This window comes from Australozyma saopauloensis, chromosome 6 (assembly GCF_035610405.1).
Source record: "Australozyma saopauloensis chromosome 6, complete sequence".
Taxonomy (NCBI): domain Eukaryota; kingdom Fungi; phylum Ascomycota; class Pichiomycetes; order Serinales; family Metschnikowiaceae; genus Australozyma; species Australozyma saopauloensis.
The window spans coordinates 737,089-756,359 of NC_086136.1; the positions used below are offsets into that span (position 1 = coordinate 737,089).

Here is a 19,271-nt window from a genome sequence, read left to right on the forward strand (position 1 = left end):
ATTTGGCCTTATTTGGCCGACTTACAGGTTTCTGATCAGAGCTTACAAAGTCTTGATTCTCAGCTTACAATGGACTGGCGTACTCTATAAATTGTACAAATATTGTTGAATGCAGAATATCTGAGGTGCAATAATCAAGCCTCAACCTTGACTCTCTTGAGCGTGCGATCACTCTGGTTCATCGACTCTTGCTTGACATTAGGACGTTTACGATTAAGAGCAGACTCCGAAAATGTCTGCAAAGGTACATCGTCCACGTCTGTGTCGACTCCATCACAGTCGCTTTCGACCTTGATGATTTCAGTGAAGCTTGGGGTTGGCAGAGGGAGCAACTCCTTCTTGACCTTGCTGCCTCGGCTCTTAGGAAGTAACACTGTGCGTATTTTCTCAGGGGTATTTGGCGGCGTGAGAACTGTTCCCTCTTCTTCCTTTTTGATGTTGATGAAGGAAGGCGACTTGTGTAAGCCGTCCTTGGCCTCCTTTTTGGGACGTGGCTGAAGTTTCTTGGAGTCGAGTTGCTCTTGAGTCAAGAACAAGTCGGGAATTTCAGTTTTAAGTGCACGAATGAAGTCATCGCAGTCACAAAGAACTTCAAAATCGATGCACTTTGACCATTGCTTAGCCACTGGGGTTTTGTTGACAAAGACTACATGTCCACCCCGCTCACGAACACCTTTGGCTATCGAACGAACCAATTTCTTGACACCATCGACCTTGAGAGAAGTTCCCATGATCAAAAGCAAATCGCATTTCAGTGAAATGTCAATGTTCAAACCCTTGGCCAAGATTTCGGATTGGGGGTGATTCTCGCCATACAAAACGATGTTTGGTCTCAACATACCAATGTTTCCGGTGAGTCTTTTCCCAGAATACAATCTTTCCTGGTACTTGGCGTAGCAGTTGTCACACTCCGGGTACTCACCCTCTTTGAGCTTCAGTTGCTTTTCAGGGGTCCAGTCGTAGTGGAACTGGCACTGTGTACATGCAAGTTTGTGGAGGTTGCCATGGAGCTGGACAACATCCAACTCCAGCCAATTTTGGCGGAATTGCTTCTGCGAAGAATGTACGATTTCGTTGAACACGTTGGAGTCGATGCCACAATTCAAGTCCACTCTCTTCTCTAGACTGTCGATGTTTTGTGTGTAGCACCGCAAAAGCTTATTTTTCTCTTTGAGTGTTTTGATGAAGCGGTGGGTCTCTGTTGCTTTGGCCTGCAAAGAAAAGTTGTAGAGTCCCTCCATGAACGTGCAGAAGATGGATAGCGTCTCGTTGCTACGAAACAACGATACATCAAAAAGGTCCTGGCCCTTTATGAAACTACTGGGATATTTTGCCTTGACGATGTTGTAAAGACCGTCGTCGGATCTGAAGTCCGGAATGCCTGCATTGCACGAGATACCTGCTCCCGTCAACACGGTGGTTCGACGAGCTTTGAACACAAGCTTGGCCACGTGATGGAGCCCTATGGCGTCTTCAGCCGATACCGCCTGGGGGTCTAGGATGTTGATGGTTTTCATGTGAGTGTTTGTGGGGAAAACACACCAGGGAGAAAATGGAGGGGAACACGAGGAAATGAATGTGGTGTGTAAATGTGGACAACTTAGATGGGAATGGAATTGCAGTTTTTTGTTCTACGGATTCGATATCGGCTCTGTGTTGATGTTTAAAGTAGGAGAGTTCAGGAAGAAAAGGTGTAGGATGCAGTTAATTTTTGCGGTGCAGCGTCTGTTTACATACTGCCCGATTAGTTAAATTACTGGCAGACGGTTGAAAACGGGAAGTAATTGAAAAAAATTGATAGAGATAAAATTCGAATGTTTCTTGTATTTTCAAGAGCTTTTCCGCCACCCGAGTTTCGTGGGTTCTTCTTTTTTCTGCTCTCATCGAGTATCCCTTCGACACGTTAGACGCGAACGGAGACACCGAATTCGAACAAAAAAGCGCTGGAAGTCAATTCTGCGAAGGGTTTTCGGCCAATGGCGACCCGTAATTGAGAGAGACGATGGGTTACATTCTGGAGCTAGATAGCTGCTTTTGTAGGAGAGTCAAGGTAGCTCTGCAATCGTCTTTTAGGATACGATTGTGTCAAAAAGTAAAATTTTGGTTTTGTGTGAACTTGAGTTTTGGATGTGATTATTTATATTTTACGGGAGATTTAGGTTAGTCTATGGCAATTCACGCACAATGCGCAAATTGAACAAAAAGAAGTACAAAAAGTTACAAAAACAGAGCATTATGAATGCAATTCTTTGAAGAATCATTTGAACCTTTCATTACTCAACATCTATTCGAAAGGAGTTGACAATGCCACCTCAGATTGAATACAGTCGGAAACCATTGAGAGGAGACACTCAAGTCAATCAAATTTAATAATAAATTGTTTAGTGTGAAAAAATAGAATTAAATTAAGAGGATTTCAATTCTGTAGCCCTAGATCCGAACTGTTCATAGGATTTGGTTCACTTCATTCAAGGCTCTCTGAAGCAACTTAATCCGCAGAAAATCTAGACTCTACGAGTTCTCCAAAATTCGAACGTTTTAAAGTCTCCCCGAACCTGCTTATGATAGCGTGCTCATTTTGTCTTTCAGTTCAGAGCAGCAACGTCTTGGAAATACTCACTAGAATCAGCTACTCAAGGCGGCCAAATTCATATTTCGCAAATCTGCCGATCTCAAATTTTCATAGAAATTTTACAAAGTCCAAAGTAAAGAACTACAACTACATCATCAATGCTGCCACACAGCTCACACGAGTACAGAGCAATTAAATGAGCGCTGACAAGGAGAAGACCCTTAACAACAATAGAGAAACTGAACTCCAAACACAACACAAAACAAAAATTCGAAAAGCGAATCAGATTTTGGGACAAGAATTTTTAAACTGCAAAACCACTTCTGCTGTATTGTGAACGGCGTTTTGCAAAGTCTTCGTTGCCACAATACTCCTTATGCTAACACTTCAAACACCAACACCTAAAAACAAACAACACAACGACCGGGCCATATCCCAATTCGTTCTCTTTTTTTTCTAAAATCTAAAAACTCATCCACAATTTATCAATGTTTCCCCAATTTCCTCTGTTTCACCCAACTGAACTTTTTCCCCGGTCGTGCACACACCACCCTCCTCCACCATTTCGTTCCTCCACCTCTCCCAGAACCGAACACCACCAAAAGAAACACAGGAATTCCCCCCGAATTGTCGTTTACAACCGTTGCCCCTACCAGCACGACTTGAGCCTCCATTCTTCACATGCCTCACCCCGTGTTTCTGCCACACCCCTCCTCCCGCAAAAAACCCCTTCTGAAAGATTCTCCACCTACTGTCGTCTAAACCAGCACAAAACCGGTAAAGTCGCGCCCCATCCCCATTCCAGGGCTCTCAACCACCTTCAGCACCTCCGGCTGCACGCCGTTAGATGAACGCAAACCATATGTTTCAGCAGCAGTCGCTGCTGTTGGGCATCCCCCTGCAGCAAATGCTTCTCCAACAGTTGCAACAGGGCCAGGGTCAGCCCCAGGCTCACAACCAGCAATTCGTTCAGCAGCAGCAACAACACCATCCACAACAGCACGCGCAACAGCCTGGCCAAGATGCAATGTATGAGGCCTCCTTTCGGGGAACCTCATCCAATGCCAATGGCGCAAACTCGTTTCCACAACAGCTGTTGGGTCCCGGGTCGTACTCGGTCCAGAATCAGATGCTCCAGCCTAAATTCATGCCGCTGGGCTCCTCCATACCTCCTCAACAGCAACAATCTCAGCAGCAGGGTCAGCTCTCTCAGTTGGGTGCACAGCTTGGCTCTCAATTAGGAGGACAGATGGGCTCCAACGGTTATCCTGGCCAGAACAAGGTTGTTTCTGTCAATGTTGATGATCCTACGACAATGTATTGGCAACACCAGATCCTGTTGTGTCAATTGTCCCGCGCAGAGAATATACCACACTTCTATGCGCGTCAATTCGCGTTGAACTCGCGTAAGACAAAGAACCCGTACGCTGACGTGAAATCCGTGACTCTCATTGATGCAACAAAGACGATTGTTTCTGCTTTGGAAGAACAAGAGAAGCAGCAAAAGGCTGCTCAGGCCTCTCAGACCACTTCCGCTTTGATGCGCAACAAGAAAACAGAAGTGGAAGATGACGAGGAGCAGCGCATGATGACACGTACGAAAGGAAAACAGCTCTGGTGTCATATGGACCTTTCCGGCCAGGGACTCAGCAGTCTCTCGCCCAGGTTATTCCAGTACGACTTCTTAGAGTCCTTATACCTCAACAACAATAAGTTGACTGAAGTTCCTTCGATCATTGGCAAGCTTCGTGGATTGCGTGTACTTGACTTGTCTCACAATCGCATCTCTGAGGTACCTCCAGAGTTGGGAATGTGTTTCAACTTGAGATACTTATACCTTTTTGACAATTACATCAAAAGATTACCACATGAATTTCGCAACTTGATCGAGCTCTTGTTTCTAGGCATTGAGGGAAACCCTATTGACTTAAGTGTCGCTAATATTATCTCCGAGCGTGGAACAAAGGCCTTGATCGGTCAGTTCAGGGACATGGACCCACCTTATCCTGAGCCAAAGCCAAGATCCTGGCTTCTATTGAAGGAAGACGGTGAAGTTATCGATCCAGTCTTTGAGCCTGAAAAGTATGCAGAGGATCACTTGAACAAGGATGGTAATGACTCCTTCACGCTCATGTCGTACAATATTTTGTGTCAACACTATGCAACCCCGAAGATGTACAAGTACACGCCTACTTGGGCTCTTGACTGGAACTACCGTAAGAACTCTTTGAAGGAGGAAATTTTACGTTACAACACAGATGTTATTTGCTTGCAAGAGGTGGAAACAAGAACATTCCATGAGTTTTGGACACCAATAATGAACGAAGCTGGTTACAAGGGATTTTTCTTTAGCAAAACACGGTCAAAGACAATGAGTGAGCTGGAGCTGAAGAAGGTTGATGGATGTGCCACGTTCATTCGCAGTTCAAAATTCTCATTGATCCTGAAACAGCACTTGGAATATAACACAGTGTGTATGGGACTGGATCGTTATAAGAAGACCAAGGACTTGTTTAATCGTTTCATGAACAAAGATCATGTTGCGCTTATAACACACCTTCAACATTTGGAAAGTGGCGAGAGAATCTTAGTCGTAAACACGCATTTGCACTGGGATCCAGCTTTCAATGATGTGAAAGCACTCCAAGTTGGCATCTTATTGGAAGAGTTGCAAAACATCATCAAGAAATCATCTGGTCAAGGCGAGGACTTCAAGAATACGGCCATGATCATCTGTGGTGATTTCAATTCGACCAAACTGAGTGCCGTGTATCAATTGTTCTCGACCGGATCGGCACATAAACACGAAGACATGGATGGAAGGGATTACGGACGCTTCACCGACGACGGATTCCACCACAATTTCAAGTTGAAATCTGCTTACGACCATATTGCATCCAATTTCCCATTCTCGAATTACACACCCACGTTCACAAACGAAATTGACTATGTGTGGTACTCCACAAATACTTTACATGTTAAGGGTCTTCTAGGAAAGGCAGACGAGGAATATTTCCAACATCACATCGGTATTCCTAACGCGCACTTTCCTTCTGACCATATCCCATTGGTTACCAAGTTTCAAATAAGAAATAAGGGACCAATGGTTTCGGGGAGCAAAAAGCCCGAGTTTAAACCAGACTTGAAGGCTGGCTCCTCGAGAAAGACGTAAGAATGAGTTATGGAGTTTTGGGTTTCTTGTGACACCCACTATTCTTATTTAATTAGATCAAGTTTCTTGAATGAGAGACTGAGATTCATTTCAATCACTCTGATTATGTCGGACACCGCAGGTTCTAATGCAATAGAACTTTGCTTGTATTTTAGCTACAATAAATTTGAAAGGTAAACTTCGACTGTAGACAATTTGAAGCCATAGTATTGTGTTGGCTTCATGCCGATTTCATTCGCGCCATCCATGAAAAGTTTTTAAAGGTGATTAGCCTTGTAAATAATTCAGCCACAAAGCTAGGCTGCACCTGAAAAATTTGACTCGGCCTTTTACTCAAACTGAAGCCTTGACTCAAATTTTCAGTACGATCAACTTCCGGTTGCGGCCATATCAAGTGGAAAATACTGTTTCCCGTCCGATCAACGTTAGTCAAGCCACTTAGAGCCACACTGAGTAATGCAGTGGGAGACCATGTGTGAAATTGTGGTGCTGCAATCTTTTTTTTCTTCTTTTTGTCCCTGCGACGAAACCACAGGCTTCAACACAAATATCGATATTCAATTCCCAGACACAAATGTCTCAAGCTATGTCTCATCGAGCAATGAGCCGCAAAGAGACAAAGCAGTACACGGCTGTCACCTGTACATGCCGCCCGAACAAACCGCTTATATTTGCATTATTGCCAAAAAAGCATACTCTTATCTCCATCGCCCCGTCTGGACTTCAAACGGTGCAAACATCCAGACTCGGCAAATTTTGAGCAACAACACTTAAGCGACTTGCTGCACTTTTTTCAGCTGTTCAGTACGAAGGGTACATTTCTTTTAACGGCTGGCCCGTCGGAAAACGAAATCCTCATTTACCTAATTAGAAGTCATCACACATTCTCGTAAAATCATTTTTTCGCAACTGTCAATATATTGCGCGGCACTGATTTTCCCAGAATAAAAACTTAAGCCCTGCTGCTTTACCCAATGTGGAAGTGATGGCCAATTCGAGATCATCACCCCATACGGTGTAGCTACAGGGGGCAGGGAGCTGAATTTGTAGGAAGTCCAACCCCCAGTCTGTAAATAAGTCAGAAGCTTGTTCCGCTCATCGAAAACACAGTCGGGATCATGGCCGATTTTCGCATTGTCACATTCAGAAGCAGTTTGTCGGCTCTGACCGGCTCAGACGGGCCTGCATGTAAACATACCCCTGCAGTGGATACTACATACAATATGAAGACGGGGTACCGGCTACAAACCGTATTTGGAACATCTCAACAATATTTTTGAAAAGGCCATTCAAATCAAAAAAAGCCTCAATTGGTCAGGGTTCATTTTTTACAAATCTGGAAGTGTATATGGAGCCAGTCTTAGGGGAATGGCAAACTACGTTGCGGTTGCATGTTGCAACGGTTAGCCGCTGCACATTGTATCATTTTCTGTGAGTACCAATTTACGCACTGCTGAAATTTGACTTGGCGGTATGTTCGAGTCTCTTCGCAAGGCAACATTACGCTTCATGCCGCATCTATTTCAATGGGCGTGGCATTTGAAGATAGCCGATTGGAGTAATTTTTGAGCAACAAATAGGCGCGTTCTTGAGAGAACGGAGTGCCGTTGGTAAGATGAACGCTGTGGGAATAAACGGAATGACTAGTCACTTGCGCTCAAGGGCGGTCGCTGCGGGAACCAACCGGTATACTCCCAAATGCAAGCTAGCCACATCGCAGTGTTGGTAAATATTTTTAGTGGGTAAATAGTCCGGCCGTTCCCATTCTGGTCTAGGTGCTGCCATGTTTCGCAGTCAGTTTCAGGTCAGAGATTGAATGCCTTATCGTTAATTTTGCAATTCCGCTACTGCAAGTTGTACTGTGTGAAGATCGATCGTGCTTGTGGCAACAAGGATTTCTCGGCGGCGGCCTAGTGGTCTACAATGAGAAAGACAATACTCATAAGGTGTAAATTAAATTTTGAGGTCTATAAATGCTTCATGCCATCTCGAATCTGGAAGTGTAAGGAAGTCCAGGGCAGAATGACAAACCCATATTGTCCACCGGGCCAACCGGCACCTTCAGCGATTTCAAAGGAGTCTGCGCATAAAGCGGACTACCAGCGGGAAGATATGGGTGGGCCACGAAATATGGAACGGTGGATCCGGCCACCGACATGGGGGTGATGGGATTGCTCATCAAGTTGGGTGTTGGAGTCATGGAGGCTCCATTGCCGTAGTTCATTGGGGCGTAAGCGCCAGTGTATGCGTTAGGTGTAAATGTAGCCATGGCATGGCTACAGGGAGTAGCGTACACCGAAGTGTAGCCAGAAGAAGGCATCACAGGTGGCACTGCGGATATGGCAGTATGCTTTGCTTGATTAAAGTTTGAGAAATTAGGATGCACCAACGGAGGTACAAATGCAGAGTGAAGAGAAGGAACAGGTTGCATTGGAGCAGCCTGGTAAGCATAAGGCATACAGCCATTCTTGTAGCTTGGCGTAGATTGTGTCTTGCGGTGCTTCATAGCGTGGCGTGGGTAGTACGACGTGGGACTGGCCTGAGACAGTGGTGGTGAAGCCAATCCCACCGAGGCAGACAAGGGCACCAGAAGGCTCCCCAAGCCTGCGTCTAGCAGCCAGTGTGGTTTTTTCTGAGCTACTACTAGGTCGTACTCATCCATAGAACGTTTCACGGGTCTACCGGATGCTTTAAAGGCTCCAGGCCTTTCACATTCGGCTGCAACCCTGAGCTTTTGTACAGAGCCACGATGGAGGTGACACAACCCTTTCCAGAGCAGCAGATCATGGGCAGCGCTGAGTTTGTAGTTGAGAGCTGCCAACATATGTGCTTCCATTTGGTTGAGAAGGGACAACGAGGGCAGAAGTGCCAGGCATTTACGAAGTATACTCAGCCACAGCTTGAGTGTATACGATTGATCGTTCAAGTATTTGTTTGCAAGAACGAGGGAAGAGATCATGAGGTAATATGGCAAGTTTTCGCACTCGGATGAATCCACAAAGTTAACTTCATTTTGTTGGTATCTGTGGAGGAATACCAACGCTAAAGCCATATTGACAGGAGAGAGGTCCAAGGCCCTAATTACATTGGCAACATCAATATTCCTGTTGGCCACCTTTTTCTTCAGACTCAATAGATGAAGACTTGCTTCTACAAAAGTGAGTCGGAGTACCAGAGACATATTTCAGTTTGGCTGCAAAAAAAAAGACGACAGAGTGGTGAGGAAATGTTAATGGGGGTGAGACCTTAGAAGGAGGCACTTAGGTGTTGGTAATGGTGTAGAAAATGAAATACCAGAAAAGAAAGGAAGAATTGCGGTCCGTATTTTTGTAGGGAGGCCTCGAGGCATTGGCGGCTTCAGGTCTTTTATGAAGATTTAGGTCTATGGCATGTAAGTTTGAGTAAATGGCAGGTGCAATAGTATGACCTGTATTGCTTGGTCGCAGGGCACAAAACCATACAGGACACCTCTGTGGAGCGGGTATGCAACCACAACAGGAGCAGCTGCCCGAGGTGCACAGGCCAGGCGCATCAGCAGCTCGAGTGCAGGATCGATGGCTAAGATGAGTTGTTTCAACTGTACGTAAGCGACCGGAGGTGCAGTCGGTCACAGCTTTCTCTGCAGCACCGCTCCTTCCAAGGGTGAAGAGGCGGTCATTTCCTACCAAGTCTCTGTTCCTACAAAGGGTAAACTAAAGACAGGCCCCGCCTGTTCGTACATGCACGGCCTAGTGAAGCGGCTTTTCTGTCATCAAGCATACATCTGCGCTGCGGCTTCTTTCCAATTGTGGTTAGTTCTATGTTCTCATGGGTTCCAGGGATGGCTATACAGTGACGTGAGATTGTGGGAGGATGCAATTGGCAATGAGACACTCACAGATGCAATACCAAATGTCGAGTGTTGAACAGTACCTGGGAATATCCCGGGAGAATATCAAAATTTTCATAATCATTTGGTCATGGCGGGAGAAGGGGCTGCAACCTGCTTTAAGATGTCGCCCTCAATTACTTGAAATTGTTACGTAAGCACTCCACACATTTAACGATAGTACCAGTTGTCGATTGCTGAATCACAGCTGGGTTGTGCACATGCAGCAGGGAGATGCATGTATTGGCGCCAAAATATAGGGCTGTGCGGCGCCTATTTCCCCAAGACCGGATTGCACGGTATTTCGTAAGTATTTCGGTGCTATTAAGCCGTTGACGAGGCAATATCTCTGACGACACTGGGCCAGAATGGTTATTAGCCTTGAGATGGCATCTCATCAGTGCGTTTCGGTGAGTCGGATGAGGTTCAATTTGAGCGACTCGACGAAATCGTGGAATTGATTAGGGGCAAAAAGAGTTTTAACGAAACTGCGGTGCAAAATTAGGTTGAATGCTCCCTATCCAGGAGTAATTTACGGGTTTGGACAATTGTTCCCTAATGTTAATCTCTAACAATTTTACTACATTACGTGGAGCTTGGTCAGCCTGGTGCATATGGGCAGTGTTACAAGTGTGGTGAATCAAATACACTGGCCGAAAAGAGTATCTCAACACAGTAGAGTAGAAAAGGGGCTATTGTTTAGATGTATCTATTTTTTCATTGTGCCATTTCAGACAAGGCTCCAGACTACGCTCCCTCTCTATGGACCTGGCGCTAGAGCATGGCCGTACAGCACACTGTAAATCCCGCCCACCTACTGATTTCTGTATACTCCATAATATGGCATATTCGCCATGCATCAAATACACCAAATACAGAAAACATAACATGTACAATATGTACAAATAACTAAAGGTGTCACATTTATAATCAGCGAACTCATAAATTTGCAGTGTTGTGAATGTAGTTGATTTTTTCGACGAGCGACTCTCGAAAGTCGAAATTTGATACCCACCCTATTGTCTCTATTTCCGCCGTCTGCAAATTAGAGGTGTATTGTAGATGCATTACTGATGCTGGCTACCTCTTTGGTTCCCCCTGTGATGCTACAGATACACTATTCAATAACTCCTGGCCGGAATGCCTGCATTTAAGCCGAAATTCTGGCGGGCAGCCTTGCCAAGTAGTGCCCAGTGCACTAAAATGTGTGTGGTACATGCACTACCGAATGACTTACCACAATGCGTCGCTCTTGCGCCTTCTTAACGCCGGTAGAGTCTCCTGAAAGATGCACACAACATTCGCAGTGACGCACATACAATGCAGGAGAAACTGCTCTCATCTCATTATTAAAGAAGATGAGGGCGAAGATGACGAGATGTGATCTTAGCACTATATGAAGACGATTGACATGTTTGGGGGGCGGAGACGCAATTCTCTCAATTTTCTTGAATAACTTTCCTCTATCCCAGCGCGAGCTGCGACTTTGCACCATTGCTTTTGATTTACCCAACCGGTGTAATGCAAATCCAGGCCGTTAGGACACTGCGAGGATCCTGATGCAGTGGAATGCATTGGTTGTTGCCAGCGAGCGCGATGAGTTCCACAACATAATGTCCAAGAATTTCGAGAGAGGATCGCTCCAAGAAAATCTCATGGATTAAGACCCTAACCGGTAAGATTCATCACCCAGTGAGTGGGCTTCTTCTTGAATTGGGTTGAGAATCATATGACGCACATCCAATTGGTATGCACACCGTATCCGGATGATCAAATCCTCAGGCAAACCCTCGAAGAATGACCCCCAGGGCTCAGAAGGATGCGTTCTAGATTAAAAGAGAAACTCAGATATATTAAATACATCTTATCAGGGACATGAACAGCGCCAAAATACCAAGTACGATTCATACTACCTCAATACGCATGCTCCAATATTCTGTGACGTGAATACTTACGATTCCATTATCATTCCACGATTTCCGTTTGGATAAGCGTTGCATCGTCAACTTTCCGACATCAGATACGGTTCGTCAGCATCCGTTGGCGAAATACTTATGCAACATTGTAGATTATCATGCTTTGGGCGCTGGAAGCTAAACTATCCAGTAAGCACAATCCGTTGCTACGCCAATTCAGGACATACTCACAAGTATAACCGAACTTGGAAATGCTGAATGGGTTAAACCATTTGTCGGGTGCAGGTGATGCATGTCTGATCTATGGCTGCAAATGGCACAATGTGACTCTTGTATACCGGACTTTGACCTTCCTCCCAACTGCAGCTCCGTTTTCCTGGAAAATGGTACCGATTGCATTTCTTGGGCACAATCAGTGGCGCTTCGCCTAATATGACTAACGATAGAGCACCCCCATCGTCAAATCAGTATGTGATTGTTTTGTTTGCAAATTCATTTAGGAGACTATGAGATTCGACACAGTATCACAACCACATGACCTCGGATTCTGTCTACTGGCCAACACAGAACGGTTATGAGAACGAGCCTACATAAACGAAGGTGGAACAAACGGGACTTCCATTCGTGCCCATTTCACAACTCACAGGCCGCGCGTATCTCTAATTATGCTTGTATTACATTCAAAGTGGTACTGCACAGAACGTACAATCTGCATGCTTCCATACATCATTCTTCATAAATGATGGGAGTGCAATACAGATGTCATGGTAATGAACGATGCATTAATAAGATCAAATAGCCTTTTGTCAAATCGGATACTATAGTTTTTTTTCTCCTCTATTCGCTATTCTTAGTACGCTATGTAAAATTTATTTTAGTATCTGTTGGAGTATGGTCCATCCGCCAGTTTTAGCCGAGATGTATGTCATATTTAGCCGCCACGCATATAATTGCGCCTCAGACCAAACACCTGTGAAGTTGTCGACTTCCTGACCTGGTGCATAGCAGAAGTTCCATTGTGTCACTGTAATATCAGGTATGCTGCATCGCTGTATCATAGTACTTTTGTATATGATTCTGATCCTTGTTGCGTAGAAGTCATTCCAAACTCGTACCTGAGGTCAGAATTAAGCATCAGACAATTTCTCATCACGGCCAACCGAATTTCTAGAACGGGTTTTTGATCCAAAAAAACCGTTTCGGTGCTATTTCCCTTTTTTGTAGATTTTCTCCGTGGAATCAAACGCATGGCGGGCTAACTTATGGCGCCATCTTCACCCTTTTGAAGAGAGGAGGCTCGATGCGGTAAGATAGTTAATGCATGCACAACGCGTTATGTTTAGCGGTTATCACCACGGCGCTTAACCCAGAGGCGGCCAGAGTGTTCAATGGACCTTCAGTCGCGGTTGATTGCAAACCCGACAATAGAAAAAGATTCTTATGGGTCTAGAGTAAAATTGATGTCATATGATTAGACAGAAATCAGATGTCCAATTTCTCTAGAATTTTTCTATCTTTCTCTGGCCCTTAAGAGACAAGTCAATTTTTTTTAGAGCAAATGCCGATTTGGGATTTCTGAGAATCGCCGACGCCGACAGGGCGGCAATACATCCTTTTCGAGTAGAACTTTAATAATAGGCTATGAAAGGGAGATGGGTGAGTGGCGAAATTACGGAAGCGTTGCATGTTTCGCCTCAAATCTTTAATTTATTGAACACAGCCAGCCTTTCGTCACATTTTTTTTCCCGAGATTCTTTGAAACATTCCGCTCGCATTGGTTGTTGCGGAGATGAAATTGATATGTTTGTGTAGTTGACAAAAGCATTTATCCTGCATGCGTAGCTACCTAAATCACTTATCTGCCGACCATATGCAACAGCTTGAAATGATTTCCACCATTCCAAGGTTAGGCGCTGCTACAGGAGGAAGAAATTCCAACCTTGGTCACAGACAGACATTACTTGCCCACACAGGCTCACAACCGTGGAAGACACTGGGCCAAACCAGGCGGTGTGCCAGAGGGCCGCCCAGAACCGATGCTCTTTGATGCTTGACCGCCGAATCCCGTAAATTGGAATGTTCTTTATTGATACATCACAAGTGGTGACATCACGGGAATAAGTGATTGAGAACTTGCTTCGTAAGTACACCTCTCGTAAAAATTTAGACTACGCAGCCTTGGGCGGGGGAGTTGGCAACATTGAAGGTATGTGTTTGTTTTGAGGCGGTGTGGTCCGCTTCCTGAACTGTTTCTATTTACGAGCTGCCCGAAATTACTTTGTTCTTAGAAAGTGTTGCGCGAGCGGCTAAGTTTTTTCAGAATGTAAGGTGGAATGATTGCAATAGTGAAACCTGGAAAATACTCTAATCTGTGAGATTTCTTAAAAGAGCATTCTCGCTTATTAATTTTGGGCCGCGACTGTTTGCTGATAAAAGAGATTGTCAAGACAACTGGAGCAGCTATAATTCCATCACAAGAATGTAGGTTTAGACGTCCATCAAGAATCTCAGTAGGATAAGCGATTATGATGATTCAAACCGAGCTATTTACGAATGGGCATTACGTTTACCGCTCCATCACAAATTGTTGTCAAGATTCTATGAGTGCAGCAATTGGCTGTCCCAATCTACTCATACATATCAGACTCGTTATCCATGATGCAACTTTGCACTGGAAATCGGAAATCAAACCAACTGAAGATACACGAGATTCATATATAAATATACACTTTATCGTGTCAACATTTCATTTCACTTAAAACAAGAGTCGAAAGACCATTAGTTCTCGAAAGACCCCTTACTAAGACCAGTGAGGTAAAACCCTGGCATTATGAAGATTCTCGTCACGATGGCCTCCATCAAATTAAAAACTGATCCAATGCGCAAGATTTAAAAACGAATTGAATTAAAATACTGATTGTCGGGTTTTATTTGAAATTTTCGTTGCCTCCAGTTTTGAAACACATTGAGGCTCACTGAAAGACCATCTGCAGGCCCTCTATTTGTTTGAATTGGCAACTCAATTGTATGTCTTAAATTACAGTTCTTCCAACAACGGCCTATATTGAATCTGTAATTACCTTCCACAAGCTTAACCTATCAACCTGCTCCAGTGTTACAAAATTTGACGCCATCTACAATTATATTTGTCAGCAGCCTCACGTTGATCTCTCTATAGTACTACAAAAGCCTAGTCATGGCACACCAGAACAAAGAAGTCCAAAATGATGGCGAACTTAATACACTGGTAGGAAGTGAAGAAAAAGAATATTCAGCTACTCCGCTGCAGATACCCATCATGAAGCCACCCGAACTGACTATCTCTCGAACTGGCACAGATGATGCCAGGAATAATGTAAAATTCGAATCGCAATTGCCGATGCTCTATGGTCTTCATCCAAGTACCAAACCTTCTTTAACTCCAGGCTCGTCCGTGTATAATCCGCCAGTGGTGCACGCTTCCGGCTCAAGCTTTGCGCCTCCGATATTGAACGAATATAGTTTTACCTCGCAAACGCAGAATCAGTCTCTGATGCCAATGTATGTGCCACAAAACGGAATTCAACAAAGATTAGGTGAGGTCGTAGATCTTAATAACATACGACTGTCCCAAACAATACCTTCGACCAGCTCTAGCAACGAAAGGCTGCGAAGAAGAGTTACGAAAGCATGCGAGCGTTGTAGAACACACAAAATCAAATGCTCAGGTTTTGCTCCATGCCAAAACTGTTTGAAACACTCAGCCGAATGCAATTTCCAAGACAAGCAGAGTTCAGTGGAGCCTGGATTCAAACGTCAAAAGAGTGAAAATGACGCTACTCTTTTCACATCCCTGCTGAATCCTATTTCAAATAACGGCAAGTCTCCGGCTGAGTTACTGGTTAATTCAGAACCGTCTTGTAAGAGCAATCGCGTTGTAGATGGAAGTGAACCTGTGACGCCCAGCACTACCCATGATGAAGAGTATGTGCGATCCTTGGAGAAAAGAGTGGCCTATCTTGAATCTCTCATAGAAAGCTCCACTCGCACAAGTGCCTTCATCCCGGATGCACATGGTATCACCCCTAAAACTTCCTACTTTCCAGCTTCCATCCCTGAAGACAAAGATCGTGATACCTACAGTTCCGTCGTAGCTTCTGATCCATTTTTTATGGGTAAAATTGATGTTACGGGTCTTCTAAGAAAGGAAAACATGAAGTTTAGAGTGTGCAATAAAACCTCGGTGTGTTTAACGGTACAGTTCTGTCAATTGATATACGAAAATCTTTCAAAAGAATCTCAGGCAATAGTTGAGTGTCCTAGAGCTCAATACTATGGCTGGAATTTATCTGGTTGCCACTATCTTCGTCCTAACTCAATACCACCATACCCTGAAATGCCTGGTTTTGAGGCCACACATAAACTGGATCTCATAAATTACTTCTTTCGCGAAATCAATCCTCTTTTCGCGGTTCTTCACGAGCCGGTCTTTCGTGAGCAACTTTCGTTGTTCACCAGATTGGAAAAAGAGCCACTGGAACAAGGTAATAGAACAGCACTCTTCCTGGCCATGCTCCTGCTTGTGTATGCTCTTGGTATACGGTTCACGGAATTTGTCAAACCGAATGGTCCAGACATGGCAAATTTGAATGTGGAAACTACTCTCTTCAAATATGCTCATCTGGTTTTGCTGATATTCTCTCTTGAGTGGGAAAGTATTGAACTCGTCCAATGTTGGTTGCTAGCCGCATTGTACTTGAGAATCACTCACAAACAATGCTCAAGTAATAATACACTCTGTCAAGCAGTTAGTATGGCTAGACTGATGGGAATTGGACGAAAATTACGCTTTCGGGGTCCTGACACTTACGAGGTCACCAAATTAAGGCGTGTTTTCTATTCCGTGTTTTGCTTCGATAGAATTCTAGGGCTTCAATCAGGAAGGTTTCTGTTGTTGAACGCTGATGACATAAGTCGGAAATTTCCACTGTTCGATTTCAAATTTGAAAGTTCAATAGATGATTGGTTGACTCTCCCGTCATTGGCAATGATCCATATTTCCCGTCTTACCTTCTATATTGAGCTGTACGAGCCAGGTCGTGACAGTCCAGCAAAGATTGTGGAAATGGAACGGGATTTGGTGAACCTCAAATTGTGGCTCGATAAGAATGGCTTCTCAGATGACAACCTTCGGGCTGCGGCCAAACGTGCTGACTACGAATCACCGCATGGTCTTCCGAGCGCCCCGATGTCAGTGTCATGTTGCGCGCAAGTTAGATTGTTCTATTCCGACTTGATACTTTCGATTTACGCGAAGCTGTTGATTCTTTATACTGCAGTTGATGCTGTGAACTTCACTTCCGTTAAATTTGACCTCTTATGGGGTAGTATGAACTGCGTCCTAGTCACCTTACAAAGCCTTGTTGAAGCCAATCTCATCTATACTCCATGGTATCTTACACTTTCTACTCTTGTGACTGTTGGAATCATCTCATCGTTGTTCATAAATGCAGGCAAATATGAACACGAGGCAAGGAAAACCCTCAGAGAGTCAATATCCATTTTAAGACACCTACAAAATTCGCTGGTGTATGATACTGATGGCAAGATAATATTTCGCGAACGTTTTAAAATGCTCGATGAGAGTGTATGGGTTTTGAAATTAGTGAATCATATTATGGCGCTCCGCCATGAAGAAACACTCAATGCTTTGAAGGATATTGGAATCGACCACGGCTCTTCGGAAGTAAATCGGCAAACTTTTGGTCATTTTAGAGCCCATGGAGAAAAACCTCTCGGACTTGACGAGCTTATCGAGAAACAAGATCTTAGAGTTAAAGGCGAGAAAGCCTCCTCACCAGAGGAACGATCCAATGCGGTCCCACACGACACTTCTTCAACCAATCGGATGCCAGAACCTGAATCACAAGGAGTTGAGCAGCCGGGCTCTTCTGACTTCGGGATGGGCGAACTTTTTGGAAATTTACAATGGTTTGATCAATGGCTAGGAACTTACTAGCTATGTTCGATATCTCATAGACAAAGTTTTTTCAAATAATGAGCATTTACCAAATAAACGCTTCGAGACAAGCTCTGTATGCTTTGATAACCTCAAGCTTGGACTAGATATCTGCGCCTAGCTCGAACTCAAAGCATCCACTGAGCTCCGAATGTGGTTGTGCAGTGAAAATATTTCCATTTCCAGAATCAGGTATAGCAGCCGCTGCGTTCCCGACTGTATTTTGACGTCATTTCAGTCCGGAAGTTTTAGTTGATTTCCAATTAAAATGTGAATTGCGCAAAAAGTCAAACGTTTTGGGGGCGTGAAAGAACATTCATCAGAACCGTTGTAAAAACACGGATTATCTTTCCTTAAATCAAGGAAGCAAGTCGATTTTAGACATCTCTATTTGTTTTTCGAAACGGTCCAGACTCACGACTATCTACAACTTTTGCTGAATAATTGAAATAATAGATTAGGAGATGTGGCCCTGTAGATAATTCTCTTAACCATGTTTGTCTGCCGGACATGCCTCTTTTGTGCACTCGGTCGGATTCAAATTAGAGACACTGTACAACTACTATCAGGAGACGGAACATCGGGTGCTTGGCAACTTCACATTCTCCCGCAAGAGTATGAAGTGGATCCTTTAGCCCGTCAGACATTTACGAACTCTTTCTTCGCTGCCATCGATGGGTCTGTGCGATCCGTCCACTATTCTCACGGGCCATAGCCAATTAAAAACATATATTCGCAAATGAATCATGTCGCAGTATGACTTAATTTTTTGTAAAACAATCTAGTTGTTTTTGAATGTCAATGTCAGATATATTTCTATCAATTATTTTGAGAGAGCAAATGTTATCAGCCGCAAATCATACTCATACAAAGTATAGCCAGGGTTCCCAATCCTCATGCAGGTGACGGGCCACAGCAGCATATCAGTAGATTATGACTCTGTTTCTGTTACGAAAATCACTGTTGTCTCAGAGTGTGCTCATGTGTATGTGGAGCCTTTTCTCTTTTTGGATGCATTACCTGCCCGAGTAAATACTCCCTATACTGCAAACTGGAATCGCTAGGGTCTTCTTAAACCTGAACAACGATATGCTCTTGCATGGCGTGCCCCCAGTACGGACATAAGCCCAGGTGAACCACTCATTTATTCGAATTCAGTATTCCTCACAGGGCTGCCAATAACCAGCCATGATATAGAGCCGCCGTGCGCCGGAAAAACTTTTTCGCGTGACCTTATATACACTGTCCTGCAGAAGCATTCCCGCGTCTCCTCCACATCCTTTCACACACAGGTCATCCAACCCCAGAGCCCCCGGCGGCAAATCAACTTTACAGTGGTAGAAATAATTACGAAAAAAAATCAGTTTTGAAATATCCAATATGGCCCGCACCAAATAGGTTGGTTCCGATGACTCCGACACCATTCCGTGACGCCACCAGCTGCCCCCACAATTCCCCGTTACGACGGTTTAATCGCGCAACATGCCTAAACGTGTTCCTGCAGAAAAGCCTGGGGAAAGTCCCGGAAAAACCTCCCATCGCTCCCCTAATTGTGCTTTCAACACTACTCTTTCCAACTAAGCAACTCCCGTTGTGCCCTGTTCGCATTTCATTCTCGCTCGAAATAATACCGCTGCGAAGCGCTGCAATAGATCTTCACACGAGTGCAACATTCATTTTGAAATTTTGACTTTTGACATTCTGACAGGCATCTTTAGATCTGGCAACTGGCAATCACTTTTTTG

The 19,271-nt window shown here is 44.4% G+C and overlaps 4 protein-coding genes across 4 annotated transcripts; 2 read left to right on the top strand and 2 right to left on the bottom strand.

Annotated features, from left to right (window-relative positions):
- Nucleotides 1-134: 134 nt before the first annotated feature.
- On the bottom strand, nucleotides 135-1,517 carry PUMCH_004903 (uncharacterized protein; the record flags this gene model as incomplete). The annotated part of the gene is made up of 1 exon (XM_063023820.1): nucleotides 135-1,517. The coding sequence occupies one exon, from the start codon at nucleotides 1,515-1,517 to the stop codon at nucleotides 135-137; it is 1,383 nt and encodes a 460-aa protein (XP_062879890.1).
- A 1,902-nt stretch (nucleotides 1,518-3,419) lies between these two features.
- Nucleotides 3,420-5,744, top strand: PUMCH_004904 (uncharacterized protein; the record flags this gene model as incomplete). Its single annotated transcript, XM_063023821.1, has 1 exon — nucleotides 3,420-5,744. The coding sequence occupies one exon, from the start codon at nucleotides 3,420-3,422 to the stop codon at nucleotides 5,742-5,744; it is 2,325 nt and encodes a 774-aa protein (XP_062879891.1).
- A 1,978-nt stretch (nucleotides 5,745-7,722) lies between these two features.
- PUMCH_004905 (uncharacterized protein) lies at nucleotides 7,723-8,925 on the bottom strand (the record flags this gene model as incomplete). Its single annotated transcript, XM_063023822.1, has 1 exon — nucleotides 7,723-8,925. One exon carries the CDS (start codon nucleotides 8,923-8,925, stop codon nucleotides 7,723-7,725), a length of 1,203 nt encoding a protein of 400 aa, XP_062879892.1.
- A 5,799-nt stretch (nucleotides 8,926-14,724) lies between these two features.
- On the top strand, nucleotides 14,725-17,526 carry PUMCH_004906 (uncharacterized protein; the record flags this gene model as incomplete). The annotated part of the gene is made up of 1 exon (XM_063023823.1): nucleotides 14,725-17,526. One exon carries the CDS (start codon nucleotides 14,725-14,727, stop codon nucleotides 17,524-17,526), a length of 2,802 nt encoding a protein of 933 aa, XP_062879893.1.
- Between the last annotated feature and the right edge of the window lie 1,745 nt (nucleotides 17,527-19,271).